The 21,751-nt window shown below is 42.0% G+C and overlaps 1 protein-coding gene across 1 annotated transcript in view; it reads right to left on the bottom strand.

Moving 5' to 3' along the window:
• LOC112224756 (ras-related protein Rab-26) overlaps positions 1-21,751 on the bottom strand; it is an 82,584-nt gene that overhangs the window by 29,204 nt on the left and 31,629 nt on the right. Inside the window, exons 3-4 of the mRNA XM_042305850.1 lie at positions 16,619-16,660; positions 6,799-6,865 (exon numbers count right to left, since the gene is read on the bottom strand). Coding sequence (XP_042161784.1) covers positions 6,799-6,865; positions 16,619-16,660 — 109 coding nt within the window. The remainder of the gene's footprint in view (positions 1-6,798; positions 6,866-16,618; positions 16,661-21,751) is intronic.

Here is a 21,751-nt window from a genome sequence, read left to right as displayed (position 1 = left end):
GAAGATTGAGCCAGGTGAAGCTCGGGCGGGTTGCTGGAAACCAGGTAGGGAGGCTGGAGTGAGAGGTGTGGGGACAGTGTAAGCAGGTCCGGAAGGGAATCCAAGGGAGCGTAGAGTGGGGAATCCAGGACAGAGTAGCAAGACTGACTGGAGACAGGGACCAGAGTCAGAGCTGTAGCGGAGAGGAAAACAGCATCAGGCAAGGGAAACCAAGCACAACATGAACATACGGCGAGAGAGAGAGAGAGAGAGAGAGAGAGAGAGAGAGAGAGAGACCTCCTTTCCTCCACCCTCTCCGAACAAATGATCTCTCCTGTAACAGTGAGAGATGAAGGTGGTGATTGAGTTAAATTGTTGCTCCCAGGGGTTCCCAGTCACCGACATCAAAGACTTGGAACTCAATATATTTAAATAATGGTCATTTTTCTAAGGGAGTGACTCAAGATGCATTAAGGAAATGGCCAACAATGGCAGGTGGTGTTCAAATAGTTATCCTTTGTACAACACACACATCTAATCTAAAATACCCACATACAACACTGTATAACCATTAAAACGTCCAAGGAAAAAAACATCAGACAAACATCCTGTAGCCCAATGCATCAACCCAGTGTAAAACACCTGTCAGCTGCTAGCCATTGAGAATAGAAGGATGCTATGCGCTTGACAGTGACAGCTGTTTGCCCATTTCTCTGATGCTTAAGGGGGGACTAGGGCTAGGTGACAGTGATAAAGGGTGTGTGAAAGGATGCCAGGATCCAGAAAACAGACAGTGAAACAGGCAGAGAATGCTGCCTTCTGACTGTCTGTGTATTTGTCTGTCTGTCTGTCTGTCTGTCTGTCTGTCTGTCTGTCTGTCTGTCTGTCTGTCTGTCTGTCTGTCTGTCTGTCTGTCTGTCTGTCTGTCTGTCTGTCTGCCTGCCTGCCTGTCTGTCTGCCTGTCTGTCTGTCTGTCTGTCTGTCTGTCTGCCTGCCTGCCTGCCTGCCTGCCTGCCTGTCTGGATCTGTATCTGAAAAGTGCTAAGTCACAACCACCCACATGTACAGTATATCAACAGTTAATCCTCATCATCATCATCATTTCACAATGGAAACATTGTGATAACTGTTACCAGTTACCAGTTCTTTTGGATTGTTAATCAAATCAGACTAAGAAATTACATAGAAAGTATAATGTGCATTAGAAATGTGCACCTTAAAATACATGGGATATCCCATCACTTCAATATGTACAGTACCTTCAGGAAGTATTCACACCGCTGACTTATTCCACAAAATGTTTGTTGTGTTACAGCCTGAATTAAAAATGGATTTAATAGATGATCTTTCTCACCCATCTAGTATTCAACCCCCGAGTCAATACATTATAGAAGTACCTTTGGAAGCAATTACAGCTGTGAGTCTTTCTGGATAAGTCTCTGAGCTTTCCACACTTGGATTGTTCAACATTTTCCCATTTATTATTTTCTAAATTCTTCAAGCTCTGTCAAATTGGTTGTTGATCATTGCTAGACAACTATTTTCAGGTCTTGACATAGATTTTCCAGTAGATTCAAGTCGAAAATGTAACTTCGGCCACTCAGGATTATTCACTGTCTTCTCGGTAAGCAACTCCAGTGTATATTTGTACTTGTGTTTTAGGTTATTGTCCATCTGAAAGGTGATTTTATCTCACCGTGTCTGGTGGTGTCACACCCTGACCATAGTTTGCTTTGTATGTTTCTATGTTTTGTTTGGTCAGGGTGTGATCTGAGTGGGCATTCTATGTTGGATGTCTAGTTTGTCTGTTTCTGTGTTTGGGCCTGATATGGTTCTCAATCAGAGGCAGGTGTTAGTCATTGTCTCTGATTGGGAACCATATTTAGGTAGCCTGTTTTGTGTTGGGTTTTGTGGGTGATTGTCTATGTTGATTGCTTGTGTCAGCACAGTTCTCATTAGCGTCACGGTCGTGATTTTGTTTATTGTTTTTGTATAGTGTGTTTCAGTGTTTTCTTTATTAAAATTCATCATGAACACATACCACGCCGCATTTTGGTCCTCCGATCTTTCTCGCCTCTCCTCTTCAGATGAAGAGGAGGACACCCGTGACAGGTGGAAAGCAGACAAACCAGGTTTTCCTCTATAATTTTGCCTGTGCTTAGCTCCATTCTGTAAATTGTTTTATTCTGAAAAACTCCCAAGTCCTTAACAATTACAAGCATACCCATAACATGTTGCAGTCACCACCATGCTTAAAAAATATGGAGAGTGGTACTCAGTAATGTGTTGTATTGGATTTGCCCCAAACATAACACTTTGTATTCAGGACAAAAAGTTAATTGCTTTGCCACATTTTTGTTAAACACTATTATTGCACACAGAGTAACTCATTGTGAGACTTGCTATGCACATTTTTACTCCTGAAGTTATTTAGGCTCGACTTTACAAAGGGGTTGAGTACTTATTGACTCAAGACATTTCAGCTTTTCAAACATAATTCCATATTGATATTATGGGGTATTGTTTGTAGGCTAGTGACAAAAATTCTCAATTGGAGAGAGAGAAAGTGAGAGAGAATGTAAGAAAGAGAGAGAGAAACTGAGTGAAAATGAGAGACAGAAGGGGGAGGAAATAAACAAAGGTCATGAAGAAAGTGAGAGGAAGGGTAGTAGATGAGGATACTCTGCTACAGGGTTGAGAAATGTGAGAAAACATCCTCCACATATTTCCAATGGAGTAAAGCCCTGCTCCTTCACCCAGCGACCTGAACATCCTGGTTAACCTCTAAAAGTCTAACCAGTTGGGGGGAAGGGGCTTCTAATAAGCTAACATATGGAATTGTTTTAAGATGGTCACACCATGAATCATTTAGCTATTTGATTTTGAATTTTAGGACCCCTTTTAGGTATCAAAATATATATTTTCAAATTATTTGATCAAATATTGAATTTGGCCTTTACTTCTATAGCCCATAGAAATAAATTGAATAACACACTCATAAATGGCAAAAACAACAAACAGTCTCCTAAAAAAATCATAAGGAATAACATTTTGAAGTGTCTGTCCTATATCTAGCTCGGGAAATATTTTTGTTTTTATGAACACATATTTAATCGCTTATTTTTGTTGGCTCAAAACTACCTCCATACTTCCATTAATTTGTATGGGTTACAATCAGATGAGTCTGTGACACTTGTGGGGGTTGTAGAGCAAAACATCATCTTTTCGTGAGAGTCTCTCCTTTCCAAAGTGGGGTCCTATTCGTGTGTATCCCAAACGGTTCGGACGCTACAGACAGAAGTTCAGCTGTACCGACTTCAGATGAATCCCGTGACACTTGTGGGGGTCATAGAGCATCGTGTTCATAAGAGTCTCATCTTTCCATAGAGTAGTCATATTAGTTTGTAGGACGCTACAGAGATTTTCGTGAGAAGGACGATTTTTGGGACATCGCATGGTCTGACAAACATTGCTGTAGCTCAGACTCCTTCCAACGCAGATGCTGATCTCTCTAGCTTAAACTGGTCGATTTTACAGGGATTATTTTATTATGTTACTTAGACTCTTAATGAATATGCAGCCTGTAGAGATGAGTTTGATGGATTACACTCTCAATGTTCCACCTGTCACCCACTAAGTAATTCCCTTCGTGCTTGGTTTTTATTTTCCTAAATTTCTCTCCTCCCTCCATCTCGATCTCGTTCTTCCTTTCCCTCCACGCATTTCCCTGTCCTTCCTGTTTTATCTATTCCCCCTTCAATTTCTCTCTCCTCCTGCTGTTCCTCTCTCCTCCATCTCTCAACTCCTCCTCCCTCTGTTTCTCTCGCCTTCTTCCATCTCTCAACGCCATTTCTCTCTGCTTCCCCTGTTTCCCTCTCCTCAATCTGCCTCTCTCTCCTCCTCCCTTGCACCTGGTCCCCCTGAGATATGAGATATTTATCCCGGGGCTGCTGTTGAGCAGGATGCATCGGCAGCCATTAGGGAGGAGAGGAGTGGAGCAACTAAAGATGATGGAGAGAATGAGAAAACAAGCCAGAGGAGGTGAAGAGGAGGGCACTGACAGTGCTTAGACTGCTGAAAACTGCACCAACAGAGCTGAGAGCACTCCAAACTGAACCGACAGTGCTGAGAGCACTCCAAACTGCACCGACAGTGCGGAGAGCACTCCAAACTGCACCGACAGTGCTGAGAGCACTCCAAACTGATCCAACAGTGCTGAGAGCACTCCAAACTGAACCGACAGAGCTGAGAGCACTCCAAACTGCACCGACAGTGCTTAGAGCACTCCAAACTGATCCGACAGTGCTGAGAGCACTCCAAACTGCACCGACAGTGCTGAGAGCACTCCAATCTGCACCGACAGTGCTGAGAGCACTCCAATCTGCAGCGACAGTGCTGAGAGCACTCCAAACTGCACCGACAGTGCTGAGAGCACTCCAAACTGAAGCGACAGTGCTGAGGGCACTCCAAACTGCACCGACAGTGCTGAGGGCACTCCAAACTGCACCGACAGTGCTGAGAGCACTCTAAACTGTGATACTCCAAATCAGCCCATTCCATTTTATCTCTATCAATCACTCACTCCTTTGTTCTTTATTCTTAATTTGTATTTTATTGAAAACATCACTCATTTGTCTGAGAAGAAAAACAACTCTAATGGTGGGCTGAATAAAATGAACAACAATGCTGAACTATGTTTCTTTGTTCCATGACAATCCTCTCTTCCTGTTACTTTTTTATTCTCTATCCCTGTGTGTGCCAAGCCTTCCATCAAGCCCCACATCAAGCCCCACTGCCACAGTTTGGCTGACATTAGTGACACAAGCAGGTATCTGCAAGCCGCAATTCACACCTTGCTCACAGACCACTCTATTCCTCCAGTGCCACTCTGAAGTGCAATGATAAAAGTTGTATTCCTCAGCAAGCACTGACAAACAGAGACTAACAGCAGGTCTCCTAGTGCTCAGGGCAAATGAAACTGCCAAAATAAATTGTCATGTCCTGCTCCTTCCCTGACTTTTCTTCAATATTTGTATTTAACATTGCTCACTTGTCAGAATTTTCAAATCACAAACAGAAAGGTATTTACAGGCTGTCTACCTGTTTTTTAAAGAGCTGTTACTAACTTAAGGGGCCAAGACAAAATGTACTGTTAAATTAAACATGCCAATGTGTGTCTATGATGTCTATAAATAATCTTGGAGTTGGTGATAGACTGACCACCAGGTCTAGACAGAATATGCCTATAATAACCTTCATATTGGTAAAGGGGTGATTTCCAAATCAACACATTTAAAATAATCTATTAATTTCAATGGTCAAGCCACTTGGTTGGAAGACCCCCCTCCCCGTAGGCTAACAAGTACAGGGTCATTTCTGATTCCATGCTTATGTCTTTGCGTGCAGTTTGAATGAAGTCGAAGGTAGTTTTGCGAGCAAACTAGCATTCCTATAGACTTCCTGTCATTGCACTAACGCCAGTCAGCAACTTCCTTCAAACTGCATGCAGAGACATGCAAATGGCCTCCATGAGTTCATCTGACTATGAATAAGAAGAAGAAGAGCTTAATTGTCAACATCTCACTCTATCCATTTTAATGCATGTCTCGGAAGAAATATATGCAGTACAAAGAAAGCAATTCCATCGTATTTTTGCGGAGTAGTGGCACACTGCTACTAACTGAATATACATTCTACTTCTTCTCTAGATCTGCAATACACTTGACTACCAATACAACACAGCTTAACTGTATAGACACAACAATCAAGCCTCTTCTCAAATAGGAGAATGTTTACTTCATTTATCCTCACACAATCAAGCCTCTTCTCAAGTAGTCGCATGTTTACTTCATTGATCCTTGACATGACTAATGAGCGCACCAATTTCCCAAACTGAACTCTTCTCCCCTCCAGCTTGAAAACAAGGCATGTCTGAGTCTCATTACAGTGGTGTAACAGAGGGGAGCCCAGCTCACCACCTCCACATCAGCAGGCCTCACAGCAGGCAGAGGAGAAACTGTCAGCAATCTGCTTATAGATTAGTAGTTTATTTATGTATGTGTGTCTGTCTGTCTGTGTAAGCCCGGTGTGGCGTGATTAACTGTGATTTCCTCTATCACTGTGCATCTGCCTGTTTGTGTGCATTCTCCCACACCTGATCAGGATGGCCTACAGCATCACATCTGTCTGGGCCTGACGGACCTGCTCCCGAAATAGCACGCCTGCATGCACACACAGACACACAGACAACTAGTGTTCTGTCTCCCGCTGTGTGAGAGGCAGGCTAATCAGCCCACCCAATGGTTAGCTTCTCTCCTGCGGTGCCCAGGACACATGCAGAGGAGAACCAGAGCAATATAAATCCTCATACACAAACACACACACGCAAACACACACACACACACACACACACTTACAGTGCCTTGCGAAAGTATTCGGCCCCCTTGAACTTTGCGACCTTTTGCCACATTTCAGGCTTCAAACATAGATATAAAACTGTATTTTTTGTGAAGAATCAACAACAAGTGGGACACAATCATGAAGTGGAACGACATTTATTGGATATTTCAAACTTTTTTAACAAATCAAAAACTGAAAAATTGGGTGTGCAAAATTATTTATGTTTGAAGCCTGAAATGTGGCAAAAGGTCGCAAAGTTCAAGGGGGCCGAATACTTTCGCAAGGCACTGTAAATATGAGTCACACACACAGCTTGATGAACAACCATCAGGCAATGTCTACCAACGGAGGAGGAGATGAATGGCAGCCAGGATATTGTATGGTTCTTTTTAAACACACACACACACACACACAGCTTACCATGAGCATCACGGTAGTAGGCGTGTGTGACGCTGCGGAACCTTTCTTGCCCAGCAGTGTCCCAGATCTGAAGAGGAGGACATATGACATCATCATTATCCCACTCTATAAAGACTGGTCTTACTCATCAATGGGCCTACAGCAGCTCAATTAATGAACTGGTCAAAACTGAGGATATGAATCATGTGGATTAAATGTATTTTCCTCTCTGTGAAAATGTTTATGTAGTCTATTCATAGTCACAATGACTATAATCCATTTTGGATTATAGTCAATGGCAACACCACGCACTCTGCCCATCATGAAAAGGGTTTCTGCCTGTCTGGTTGAGTTACAGTAGAGTGAGAAATGGAGAGATGGTTGACAGACAGTGGATGTAGAGCCGGTGTCCTAACCCTCCTCCCTCCTCTCTGGCCCAGGCCTCATCAGTGTTAACCTCTGCTTCTTCCTTGTCATGCTCTTTCTCTCACACACCATCAGTCTATCATCCATCTATCTATCTGACTGATGAGAGACAGGCTGAGGGCATGAATAATAATGTAACGAGGAAGAGAGGCAAGGGAGCTGACAAACATACATACACTATATAGACTAAAGTATGTGGACACCCCTTCAAATGAGTGGATTCGGCTATTTCACACCCGTTGCTGACAGGTGTATAAAATCGAGCACACCACCATGCAATCTCCATAGACAAACATTTGCAGTAGAATGGCCTTACTGAAGAGCTCAGTGACTTTCAACGTGTCACCAACAAGTCAAGTATGGCAAATTTCTGCCCTGCTACAGCTGCCCCAGTCAACTGTAAGTGCTGTTATTGTGAAGTGGAAACATCTAGAAGCAACAACGGCTCAGCCGCAAAGAGGTAGGCCACACAACCTCACAGAACGGAACCGCTGAGTGCTGAAGCGTGCACCGCGTAGAAATCATCTGTCCTCGGTTGCAACGCTCACTACCGAGTTCCAACCTGCCTCTGGAAGCAATGTCAGCAAAATAACTTTTCTTTGGGAGCATCATGAAATGGGTTTCTATGGCTGAGCAGCAGCACAAAAGCCTAAGATCACCATGCGCAATGTCAAGCTTCAGCTGGAGTGGTGTGAAGCTCAACCTGATTGGATTTTGGAACAGAGTAAATACGTTATCTGGAGTGATGAATCAAACTTCACCATCTGGCCTTCCAACGGACGAATCTGAGTTTGATGGATGCCAGGAGAATGCTAACTGCCCCAATGCATAGTGCCAACTGTAAAGTTTGGTGGATGAGGAATAATGGTCCATAGCTGTTTTTTATGGTTTGGGCTAGGCCCCTTAGTTCCAGTGAAGGGAAATATTAATGCTACAAGCATATAATGACATTCTAGACAATTCTGTGCTTCCAACTTTGTGGAAATGGTTTGGGGAAGGCCCTTTCCTGTTTCAGCATGGCAATGCCGTCGTGCACAAAGCAAGGTCCATTCAGAAATGGTTTGTCAAGATCGGTGTGGAAGAACATGACTGGCCTGCACAGAGCCCTGACCTCAACCCCATCGAACACCATTGGGATGAATTGGAACTCCGGCTGCGAGCCAGGCCTAATCGCCCAACATCAGTACCCGACCTTACTAATGCTCTCGTGGCTGAATGGAAGTAAGTCCAGCAGCAATGTTCCAACATCTAGTGGAAAGCCTTCCCAGAAGAGTGGAGGCTGTTTCGGCAGCAAATGGGGGACCAACTCCATATTAATGCCCATGATTTTGGAATGAGATGTTCGACGAGCAGGTGTCCACATGCTTTTGGTCATGTAGTGTACAGTAGATACACAGGCGTGGACACACATATGCACACACAAACACACAAACATAGACATGCAAACACGCAAGTATATACACACACACACAAGTATAAACACACAGTGAACCAGTAGAGGCTGCTAAGGGGAGGACGGCTCATATTAATGTATTGAACGGAGTGAATGGAATGGTATGTTTGATGTATTGATACCATTCCACTCCAGCCATTACCACGAGCCCATCCTCCCCAATTTTTAAGTGTCACCTACCTCCTGTGGAGTGAACACACACATGCAAACGCACACACACACACACACACACACGAGTAAACAAACAAGCGCACACACATACACGCACACATACACACATAACATAATATACCTATCCCTGTCTCATCTGAACGCTGTGCCAAAGGTTCTGTCAATTTTCATATAGACAACGTGTTACATAAAAGACAGCCAACACATCCAGCACAAAAAGTATTGAGCAATTGCTGTCATGTCCAGTGCATCATGATTACTTTTTCTACTTTCAAAGAACTACGCAAACACTCTGAATAGAAGTTAATTCAAGTGTGATTGTTGTCTGAACTTAGTAATGGACACTATCGGTTCCTATAGCCGCATTATGATCACAGATTACACAATACTGATATCAATCTTTGGCTGACAAAAAGGTAAGGGATAATCAACGAGAGACTATGCATTCTCTGGAAAACAATGAACAACGCGGGAGATGTGTTCCTCACCTTCTGCAGAGTTGCATTCTTTTCCAAAGAACACATAGAGCCCCAAGTTGATTATCCCTTTTATACATTGGCTATAATTTACCTCTAGAAATGTGTTCATTTGCAGGTAGAAATGTGTTCAACATCCACTGAAGTAGCTAACAAGTTTACTAGATAGGACAGTACCCAGGTAGCACAAACGTCTGGCCCACATCTGGCCTGATTCCGGCATAACAGATCAAAAACTGCTGGCCAGGGGTCTGGCAGCCGAATCCGGCCCGAGTCCGAAATGAATGACGGTGCAGACCAGGCCAGAGTCATTCGGCCCAGACCTGTCAGCCTGAACTAAACCAAAGCTGCCATTTTAGGGCAAGATCCACTCGATTCCACCCCCCCTCCCCCACCACCACTAAAAATGTATTTATATTACATTTAGGTAGTAATATCATATTAAATGTCGCTAGTAATATTGCAGCTATCAACCAAACTACGAATAACAAACATGAAAAAAATACATTTTCTGATTTTAAAACTTTTATTTAAATAGATGAAATTTACTTTGTGTGGGTGTCCTCCCTCAACAGGCACTACGTATGTACAGTGTCATGGATGTACCCATATAAATGTCACTAGAAAACAGCATAAACAAATGAAATTGCAGGTACTTTGATGTTATTCTATCTGCAGCGTTGACACGAGCGACTGTGTTAGCCATAGTTGGCTAGCTAGCAAGTAAGGGATAAGAACATTGCCTGCCTGCACAGCAATCAAACAAATAGAATGAACAACAAGTCCGCTTCTCTAGCAACCTAACCGATAGAACTAACAACCGGGTTTAGTGGAAGGATGAAATAGTATGAAATTTACTTGAAAACATGTCATTTTTACCAGTAAATGTGTGCTTGTTTTCTTTGGCAACCGTGGAATAAGCGGGATAAATGCGTCCGCTCTCCAAATGATCTGGAACTAATAAACTCGGGCAGAACAAAGTCGTCCAATATTTCCAGATAATGTACAAAGCGTCAGTGTTTATCACTTACAACGTTTATGTATGAGTGTATGTAAATATTTCTATGTCTCTCTGGGTCTATCCGCCCTTTCCTTGCTGTGTTCGGTCCTCTCCTTTGCAAGCTGCAGCCACCTCATGACGAATTTCTCCATCTTTCCATCTGTAGCCTTGGAAGAGAAAGTGTTTCTCCCAACAGCACATTTGAATCACGAAAAAAACTAAGAAATAGCTAAAGAAATAGTTACAACAATTAGTCCGATTTTGACACCACAAGAAAATCCTAGGATTCACAATCCAGACCTCAAATGGGAAGCACATCAACACAACAATCACCGAGGTTTTCAATTTCAACACTGAGTCAAATAGATCAATAGATATAAATATGTGCCTGTTGTAGCGCCCACCATGTGGTCTATCTGAATGTGCTTGACAGGGTTTGGAACATGTGTACCAAGTTTGGTTACAATACAAATATCCGTGTCTGATTTATATGCATTTATGTGCGAGACCACACCCACATAAATGTTGATTGGTCAGTTGTTCGACATACTAGTCTGGAAAATATTGCGTTGAAAGACCTTAGTCCATAGATGCCATATATCAACTTTCATCCAAATCGGCCCTGTGCTTCCGGAGGAGATATAATTTAAGGGCTTTTCAAAAATGCAAAATGGCGGAAAATGCATCTTGGCAGATCTTGTGGGTCCTTGAGGCAAATTTGCTCCTTGTGAGAAGAGGGGCCAATGCACATAATTGCAGGACTCTATGTCAGGGATGGGCAATTGGCGGGCCACGGGCCGCAAAGACCTTGGATCAATTTCCCTTGGGAAAATAAAAATGTTCTGTGATCTATGTCATAATAGTATTCTAATTCCTGATTCTATGGTCAGGCCACTGTCTGTCTCTCACACCAGTCTTTCTTAACTTGTGTCCCCTGCCCAGTACTCGTAGTTACAGCTCTCAAATGATAATCATATGGTCCTTGCTATTCAGCATCCTTTGGAAGTCCCTACCCCATTTAAGGTAAGGTTAGGTAAGGGATTTGGTTATGTGTAAGGTTAGAGTAATGGTTAAGGTTAGGGTTATGGTTTAGGGTAGGGACGGCTCAAGGCTCAAGGATCCCGGATAGCATTGACCAAAAACAGATAGGAGCTATGGATGCAAGGACTGGCCTAAAATGACATACCCAAATCTAACTGCCTGTAGCTCAGGACATGAAGCAAGGATATGTATATTCTTGATATCATTTGAAAGGAAACACTTTGAAGTTTGTGGAAATGTGACATTCATATAGGAGAATATAAAACAGTAGATCTGGTAAAAGATAATATAAAGAAAAAAACATGTTATTTTGTATTTTTTTGTACCATCATCTTTGAAATGCAAGAGAAAGGCCATAATGTATTATTCCAGCCCAGGCACAATTTCGATGTTGGCCACTAATGGCAGCAGTGTATGTGCAACGTTTCAGATGAACCATTGCATTTCTGTTCAAATTGTTGTATCAAGACTGACCAAATGTGGCTAATTGGTTTATTAATAACTTTTCAAGTTCATAACTGTGCACTCTCCTCAAACAATAGCATGGTATTCTTTCACTGTGATAAATTGGACAGTGCATTGAGATTAATAACACAAATGTAAGCTTTCTGCCAATATCAGATATGTCTATGTCCTGGGAAATGTTACTTTTACTTACAACCTCATGCTAATCGCATTAGCCTACGTTAGCTCAACCTTCCCACCAATCCTGTAGAGGTTAAACAGGCCTGTGTTTGGTTCTGATAGGGAAGAAAAGTTCAACTATAACTTATTTTCTTCAAGAATCAATGGGTATTCAGTGCCTAGCAAAGGTATACACACCTTTTGAACAGTTTTCATATTTGAGATTGACTCCTTTTCTATCCAGCCACACCAGCTCAGGCTCAGGGTGCCAGCCTTTAGATTCACATTTTGAGTATTTGGCGCATGGGGTACAAGTGAGGAATGGGGTCAGCTGGAAACAAATCATTCAACCTATAGAATGTTGTTTTCCATTTTACTTATAGTTTATGTTCTTATTTTTTTTAATAGATTTGCTTTCCAATGAAAGAAGACCACTAGCGTTCGACCACTAGCTAGAACTTTGTGACTCACTGGACATAGCTAGCTAGCGTAGCTAACTGTGACTCTTAGCTAACTAGCTATGTTGACCGGATGCTTTCTTGCCTAGTCTTAGCTAGACTACCAATGTTTTACAAACAAAATCACTAGCTACCTCAATTAGCTATTAGCTAGCTACCTAATATCACATAGGCTAGACCCTAAATGTATTGTCTTAGCTAGCTACCTCTGCTCTAACAGTTAGCTAAGAAAGCTAGCAAACATTACTGTTAGCTGACTTTAATGGAGAAACGTTAACGGAGGAACAACCATGAACAGTCCAAAAATTAAGCTAGCTACAATCACAAACTAATTAGAGACAGCGACGCAATACAGTACTACAAATACAATTAGCTACAATGACCTATTTTGAACTGTTTGGTATCTTCTCCGGCTGGCCTCGACTGCTAACCAACTGACTGACTCTCACAACAACCGTTGGAAAGTCGGGCCAAGGCCGGCTCAAGATGCAAGGCAGACAGTTCGAGCAGCAGAGGCCACCACTGCGGAATCGTGTGTTTTTGGTTCCTTTAGAGGTAATGCTAGCTCCCTATTAAGGATACTTCAGGAAGCATTGATGTTGGCAATTGATGATGCATGTATGCTGCTATATGCTATGTTGAAAATTCCAATCAGAGATATGTAAAAATTAAAAAATCAAAAAATTAAAAAGACAGGAAATAGTAGCCCATTGGTTACTTGGTGATGTGAGGTCTTTAATTAAACTTCGTCTATGTTCAGGTTTAGCAAAAATCACAACTTACCCGTTTTAGATACGCTGTTTTATGTTCTTCTGTCTTCTCAGAATGCGCAGACAGCCCATAGCTACAGTCAAAAGTTCCATGCAGGGAAATGTTCAATGTCTCACAAATATGAGGTGTGCAAAAATAATAAATGTGACATTAAGCAGACGCTGTTATATCCAAAGCGACAGTATGCATGCATTCATTTTCAGTTCGTGGTCCCCTGAATTGAACCCACAATCATGACGTTTCGAGCCCCATTATTTTTTCCATTGACTGTCATGGGCGTTATTTATTTAGCTATTTTAATAGGATATAGACTACATTTGTAACAGTTTAATAGGCTACTGAAAATATTCAACATGCATGGTTGTAGGCTGCATCACTCCTTCAGCCTAGGTAGCAGATTATCAAATGGAAGATATAGGCTGTGCTCCGCGGTCAACTGGCACGCTACACTATTGATATCATTAGGCCATCGTTATTAGAAAATAAAATTAATCTACCTCATAGGCTACAACAACACAGTGCAATGATGAATGTCTTATTGTTAGTACAGAAATATTGTCTAGGCTGTAAAATGCTCATTTGTATAATCGCTCAACATCCTATTGTGTGTCATGCCGAGAAATAAAACCCAGATTATACAACCACTTGGATCAGTTATGGGTTCATTCTCGACAGTTTACAAGGTCCAGAAAATTACATTAGGCCACACATATGGTGAATTTTGTCAGGATGTATCGACGTTGACAGAGAGGCCTACCATAGAAAAATAGGCTATAGCCTATGACACTGAGATGTGCTTGTCTGTCATGGATCATGTATCCCAAATCGTCCTATAATTAACGTGGCCAACAGCATATGCCTAAAAATCGCTAATGCCATTATATTAAGCCAGGATTGGCCGAAGGACTGAAATTAATAGAATTAGTGTGAGTAGGGATAAAAAACAAACATTAATTTAAAGCATAGATTCTCTAGGGTCCTTCTCCATCTAATAGCCTAATGGGCCTAAATGTAGCTTGCAAGTGACCGAGCAAATTCTAGGTGAAATTACTACATTCATTATTTTTTTTCTTCTTCACCTGACGAATAAAAACCTCATATGGCCCTGCTTCTGAAAAAGTTAATCGGGACAGATATGTTGAAATGGATTCGGCCCGAGCACCATTAGCCGGAACCCAGAGTAATATGATTATGCCGAACTCGGGAAGAGCTCGGCCCATATGAAGCCCCTCCGAGTCCGAGTCGATGCTGAGTCCCCCGAGTCTCAAACGGAATAGGCCCGAACCCACCGTGTTGACTGGGTAGTTGCTTTGGTAACCAAACCAAGGAAACTGGGTAGTTGGCAAATTATCTGAACGCTCTAGAATGCCCTTCAGACAATCAGAAATGAGCATGCAACAATGCCATGGTATAAAACTGATAATAAACTGGGTGGTTCGAGCCCTGGATGCTGATTGGCTGACAGCTGTGGAATATGAGACCGTATATCACGGGTATGACAAAACACTAATTATATTGGTAACCAGCTTATAACAGCAATATGGCCAATATACCAGGGCTAAGGGCTGTATCCAGGCACTCCGCGTTGCATCTGCATAAGAACAGCCCTTAGCCGTGGTATATTGGCCATATACCCCCCCGTGCCTTATTGCTTAAATAATGAAAATGGACAGTGTAGTACTGTATCGCCAGATAGTCTCCAGGTTGTGTCCCAAATGGCACCATATTTCCTTTATAATGCGCTACTTTTGACCAAAACCCTATAGGCCATAAAAGTAGTGCACTAAATAGGGAGCCACAGTGATGCTAATCAACTGATAGAGATAAACAATGGACTTCATTAAAGCCTCATTTGATCTGATGTCATCCTATCTCTGACTGTCTGGGGATGGAGACATCTGCAGAGTGTTTACATAGAGAGGAGTGAGGTCAACGGTGGGACAACGGAGTGCCACTTAATGCCAATGGCACTTTTACGTATGTTTACATACCCTACATTACTCATCTCATATGTATATACTGTACTCGATACCATCTACTGCTTCTTTCCTATGCCGTTCTGTACCATCACTCATTCATATATCTTTATGTACATATTCTTTATCCCTTTACACTTGTGTGTATAAGGTAGTAGTTGTGGAATTGTTAGGTTAGATTACTCGTTGGTTATTACTGCATTGTCGGAACAAGAAGCACAAGCATTTCGCTACACTCGCATTAACCTCTGCTAACCATGTGTATGTGACAAATAAAATTTGATTTGATTTGATTTATTGGCTATCTGACATATATCTGGCATACACACACACACACACACACACACACACACACACACAGAGAGAGAGACATGCACCCAAACAGATACAGACATACCGACTGTTTACAATTGGCTCATTCATTCCCCCTCCTCTCCCCTGTAACTATTCCCCAGGTCGTTGCTGTCAATGAGAACGTGTTCTCAGTCAACTTACCTGGTAAAATAACTGTAAAATAAATACAAAATGAAAAGGGGTTGCTGTGAATATGACAGCAACACACAGTCAGCTCAGTTGCAAGAAAAATGTTGTATTTCATATTACAGTGCACCTACTGTACTAGAAATATGGTATCAAATCAAGTACTGTGCAATGACACAGTACAATACCGTAAAATTGACTGATTTATACCATAAAAAAAGTAATTGCTACTGTTATCTGAATGAATGGATGAATGCGGAAGGGTGTGTATTCCACTGTACTTTACTGTATTTACAAGGAATTGATGGAAGCAGGTTGGCTGTGTCTACAAATTACAGCATATTAATGAATATTTGGTCATTTATATCACTTGCACTTCTAGAGGCCTTAACAAAGGCTTCCAAACTGGCAGCAACTACAGTGAAAAACAGACCAAAAGGACAAGGCTAAATGCTCAACCATTTCATGTTTAAGACTTGCTGTTACTCCAATCTGACCCCTACACATTTGAAATTGATGGGGCACAATAACCACAAACAAGTTAAATTGGTACAGCATTCTCACTTACGGGTACCACAAAAATAGCCTCTTACAAGGCACGCCTCAAAATATGTTCATAAGCCAGAAACAAACCCACTTATGGTCAAAAGGTACCATTCAAAATACAGCAATTCTTCTTTCCCCACCCTCAACAGTTTCCCACAATGCATCATAATTTACAGCATACACAGTAAATCATTTCAGAGTATTTTCCTGTTGATAATAACCAAAATTACCATATATACTACAGTTTTCCGTTACAGTGCGGACAGACAAGCAAACACATGCATGTTAGTACGTACGCATGCACACACACACAAACAAACAGAAAGACACAGAGAAAGACACACACACGATTCAATAATTACATTAAAATTAAAAACAATTTTAAAAAACTATAAAATCCAAAAAGCAATTTGTCTTACCTGCAGCTTGACCTTCAGCGCATCAATGTTCAACACTTTATTCTGAAAGACAAAGGACAGAAAAATAATTTGTTTTCAAACAGAAAAACAGAAAATAATGTCTTTGGATTTTTAGGTGGTGCTATTGGCAAAACATGACAAAGAAGGAAGACATTTGAATGATTGTTTAACAAAAGTGATGTTGTTATAGCACAGTATGAAGATGGTTGCTTGGAGACAATACATTATGAAGTGAAGAATCTGTACACTTGATGTAGTGTGATTGACATGTTCAGCGTTTGTAAGTATGTCCCCACTAGGTTGACTGTGATTGCTGCTATCAGTACTGTATAACTGTACTGGCTAGGTAATTATGTCTCATTGCTGCCTGGTTGTTACACAGTGTTTCATCACCTTATGGCTCACCCATGGCTAAGCAGTTTCCGCCAACACAGCTGCTAAAACTCACACACATCAGCATGCGGCAGGTAGCCTAGCATTTAAGAGGTTGGCCCAATAACCGAAAGGTTTGAATCCCCGAGCTGACTAGGTGAAAAATCAGTTGATGTGCCCTTGATCAAGGCACTTAACCCTAATTGCTCCTGTAAGTCGCTCTGGATAAGAGTGTCTGTTAAATGTAAATTGCAAGCATATGCATGCAAGGGTGCATACACATGTATATGAATGCAAGGGCATTGAGGGTCACAGTCAAAGCTACCAGACTATCAAACACATGGTGTCTTTAGAACTTGGGTAGCCCAGCATGGGGCAAGTTACAGTGTCCAATACCACTGGAGAGAAATAAAGGTTTCCTTTCAGTCAGTCAACTTCAGACGAACATACTATGGGGAGTCGCGCTCTCGCGACGTTGGTTGAAGGATCTACGATCCCCCTACATAAGGCCAATGAAATCCGTGCCTCGCTGGAAGCCCCGCATTCCACAGGTGATAAGCGTTAGGCTCAGATTCATTCCTTCAATGACTGTGTTTCCGCTCTTCAAATCGGTGTGAACAGGAACACGAAACAACGTTGGAACACGAGACTGTCTAACGTTGCACCAACCATTAATTCATCTAATGCTACTCAAATATACACTGAACAAAAATATAAATGCAACACGCAACAGAGTTCCAGGTCATATAAGGAAATCATTCAATTGAAATAAATTCAATTGGCCCTAATCTATAGATTTCACATGACGGGAATACAGATATGCTTCTGTTTGTCACAGATACTTAACATTTTTTGGGATGGATCGGAAATGGATCAGAAAACCAGTCAGTATCTCGTATGGCCACCATTTGCCTCATGCAGCGCGACACATCTACGGATAGAGTTGAACAGGCTGTTTGTTGTGGCCTGTAGAATGTTGTCCCAGTCCTCTTCAATGGCTGTGTGAAGTTGCTGGATATTGGCGGGAACTTGAACACGCTGTCGTACACGTCGATCCAGAGCATCCCAAACGTGCTCAATGGGTGACATGTCTGGTGAGTATGCAGGCCATGGAAGAACTGGGACATTTTCAGCCTCCAGGAATTGTGTACAGATACTTGCGACATGGGGCCGTACATTATCATGCTGAAACATGAAGCAATGGCAGCAGGTAAATGACACTACAATGGGCATCTTGTCACAGTATCTCTGTGCATTCAAATTGCCATCGATAAAATGTAATTGTGTTTGTTGTCCATAGCTTATACCTGCCCATACCATAACCCCACCACCACCATGGTGCACTCTGACATCAGCAATCCGCATAACCACACGACACCATACATGCTGTCTGCCATCTGACCAGTACAGTTCAAACTGGGATTCAACTGTGAAGAGCACACTTCTCCAGCATGCCTGTGGCCATCAAAGGTGAGCATTTGCCCACTTAAGGCAATTACGATGCTGAACCCCCAGTCATGTCAAGACCCTGGTGAGGACGACGAGCAAGCAGATGAGCGTCCCTGAGATGGTTTCTGACAATTTGCGCAGAAATTCTTTGGTTGCGAAAACCCACAGTTTCATTGGCTGGTCTCAGACCATTCCGCAGATGAAAAAGACAGATGTGGAGGTCCTAGGCTGGCTTGGTTACACATGGCGTGCGTTTTTGAAGCTGGTTGGATGTACTGCCAAATTCTCTAAAACAACGTTGGAGGTGGCTTATGGCTTATGGTAGAGAAATGAAGTTTTCATTCTCTGGCAAAAGCTCTGATGCACATTCCTGCAGTCAGCACCGTCAAAACTTGAGACATCTGTGTTGTGTGACAAAACTGCATATTTTAGAGTGGACTTTTATTGTCTTCAGCACAAGGTGCACCTGTGTAATGATCATGCTCTTTAATCAGCTTCTTGATATGCCACACCTATTAGGTGGATGGATTATCTTGGCAAAGGAGAACTGCTCACTAACAGCGATGTAAACAAATTTGTGGACAACATTTTAGAGAAAGAAGCTCTTTGTAGGTATGGAACATTTCTCTGATATTTTATTTCAGCACATGAAACACAGGACCAACACTTTACATGTTGCGTTTTATATTTTTGTTCAGTATAAATAACAAACATTTTTCTAAACTATTCCAATCTGTTACTTGGACTTATTGCACCCATAACTGAAATGGTTGTTCCCCTTTAGATATTTAAGGTAGTCACATATCTTAATCTTCCCAACCCTGGCAGTCATTCTGAATGTGGGTAAATAAAAAATTCTAAATGTTAGATCATGTGATTTGCAGGTCTGATGTGGCCTGTAAACCTATGTGTTTCAGGCCACTGTATTAGGGTAGAACTAGTCCCTCAAAAGAAGGCTTTGTGAAATATGTATTGTATTATATGAATAAAACTTCAATGACAACATATTCACATATGCTCTCACTTGGTGAAGACCACAGGACTGAAAATGAATCTAACAACCATCTCTCTGTCACTAGTAAGCACAGTCATGGGTGTTATTGATACTCGAAAGGCATTGGGAAATATGCAAATTAGTGCTATTTAATTCCGGTCCTGGAGGGCCGAAACATTTCTGGTTTTAGATTTTTGTAATGGCTCTTCAAAGAACCATCCCATTTATGTTTCTTCAGTGACCCTACAACGGTTCCCCTATGGTGGGGGTTTACATAAAAGACTGCAAAAACACCAGGAAATCCACTCAAAGTTATTTTAATTTGAGAAATCTGTTCCCAAGTATTTTCACGCTGTCACGTTCTGACCTTAGTTCTGTTATTATATCTTTGTTTTAGTATGGTCAGGGCGTGAGTTGGGTGGGCATTCTATGTTTGTTTTTCTATGTTGGTTTCTGTGTTCGGCCTAGTATGGTTCTCAATCAGAGGCAGCTGTCAATTGTTGTCCCTGATTGAGAATCATACTTAGGTAGCCTGGGTTTCACTTTTGGGTTGTGGGTGTTTGTTTTCCGTGTGAGTGTTTGGTCCACACCGTACTGTTTTCGGTTTTGTATATTCACGTCATCGTTTGTTGTTTTGTTCAAGTGTTCTATTGTCTTTATTAAAAAACATTATGGACACTTACCACCCTGCGCATTGGTCCTCCGATCCTTCTCGCTGCTCCTCCTCAAAAGAGGAGGACGAGAACCCTTACACACGCATAATAGAGAGACGTGTTCGTATACAAATGTAAGCCAGGTTTGAAAATGATTACGTTTTAGTAAAATATTATATACCTGTTTGGGATTCTTGTGGTCAATTTGCAGTCTACAAATGATTTGTCATTATGTTCCGGCACTCTGACCATCCACTAAAGAAACAATCAGCCCGCGGCTGGATCTAGTTGATGATTCCTGTCCTATGGCATCACTCTTGAGAACCTTATTTGGTCCCGACTTGCACCTGTATGGTTTAGAGTGGAGGCAGACAGAAAGACAGATAGACCGACAGTTACTACACCTCAGTGGCCTGGTGTTGATGTTGCTGCTCTGCTGTAAAACGGTCTCTATTGGGATATGACTGTATTACTGCTAATGAGACTCTTTGGAGAATTAGCTGACGCTAGCTGTGAATGATTATTAGCCACGCTGTCAATTTGCAGTTTGAAGGTTAACTGTAAATCAACAGGAAACAACGTGAGACAGCGAAATGCTATTACTAATTTTGTTTTGTTTTGTGCGAATGACAACATGGAGACAATGTGATTGGATCGGTGAAAAGAAAGCTGACTGGATTCTTCTGGAATCCAATGCAGTTAGGACCTTCCTTCAGTTTGTGAGGGATGACACCTGCTTTCATAATGTCATAATGTGAAGAAGTAGGGAAAGGCGAGATTTAGAGAGGCAGTCTGAGAGCTGGCCAATGGCATACCGGACCCAACAACAGCAGGGTTGCCACCACCAATTAGAACTTTAGAACTTTTCTGCACCATGAGTGAGGAGAGGAGCGTGTTGGAGGGAAGGATGAGAGACAGGGATGGGCAAACACAATAAAGCGGATGGAGAATATACAGCGCACTACGATGAGGTTATGTCCGAACGGTGTAATAGCTAGAACGTAAGTCCTCCTGTGACCTTAGGTCCCTTCTGTGTGGTCCTTCTGTGGTCAAGTACAGTGTTGAAGAACACAAAGAGGAGTAACGTCTGGTCAACTAACAAGAACTGTCTGAATGAAAGTCCAAACTGTGAAATATACTATAGAGTAGTTCCTTTTCTAAGGACAAGCCGAACCAAAAAGATGGGAAAAGTTAAGACAAGGTTGTGACTTTCTGCTCACAAGGTGTCGGTGCAAGATGTTGAGGTGTGAGGTGTTGTTGTCGACCCTACTGCTGACCTTGGCTTTTTTTTTTTTTTTTGCTCCTGTTTAAAAATAAACCTTTTTTTTTCTTCGGTTTTGAGGCCTTTGCAGCCTCTGTCAAAAAATGAAAGCCTTGGCTGTGGCTAGCTGGCCGAGCAGAGAGAGAGAACTATACCGACGCATCATTCGGACCAGAGCCAGGGGAGAGAAGGGGAAAGAGAGAGAGAGAGAGAGAGAGCTATGTCAGCATAACATTCTAAAGTCAAACAACAATCACACTCCCTCTTCTTGCCATTACAAACACACTCCCTCTCTTGCCATTACAAACACACGCAATTAGATACATAAAGCCTGCCAACACTACCACTCCTCATTGCCAATGCATTTCATACATATTGCATGGAACAGGGTGCTTTGACGCAGT

Source organism: Oncorhynchus tshawytscha, linkage group LG25 (assembly GCF_018296145.1).
Source record: "Oncorhynchus tshawytscha isolate Ot180627B linkage group LG25, Otsh_v2.0, whole genome shotgun sequence".
Taxonomy (NCBI): Eukaryota; Metazoa; Chordata; class Actinopteri; order Salmoniformes; family Salmonidae; genus Oncorhynchus; species Oncorhynchus tshawytscha.
The sequence above is the reverse complement of the archived record's forward strand: the minus strand, read 5'-3'. Positions and strand labels throughout refer to the sequence as shown.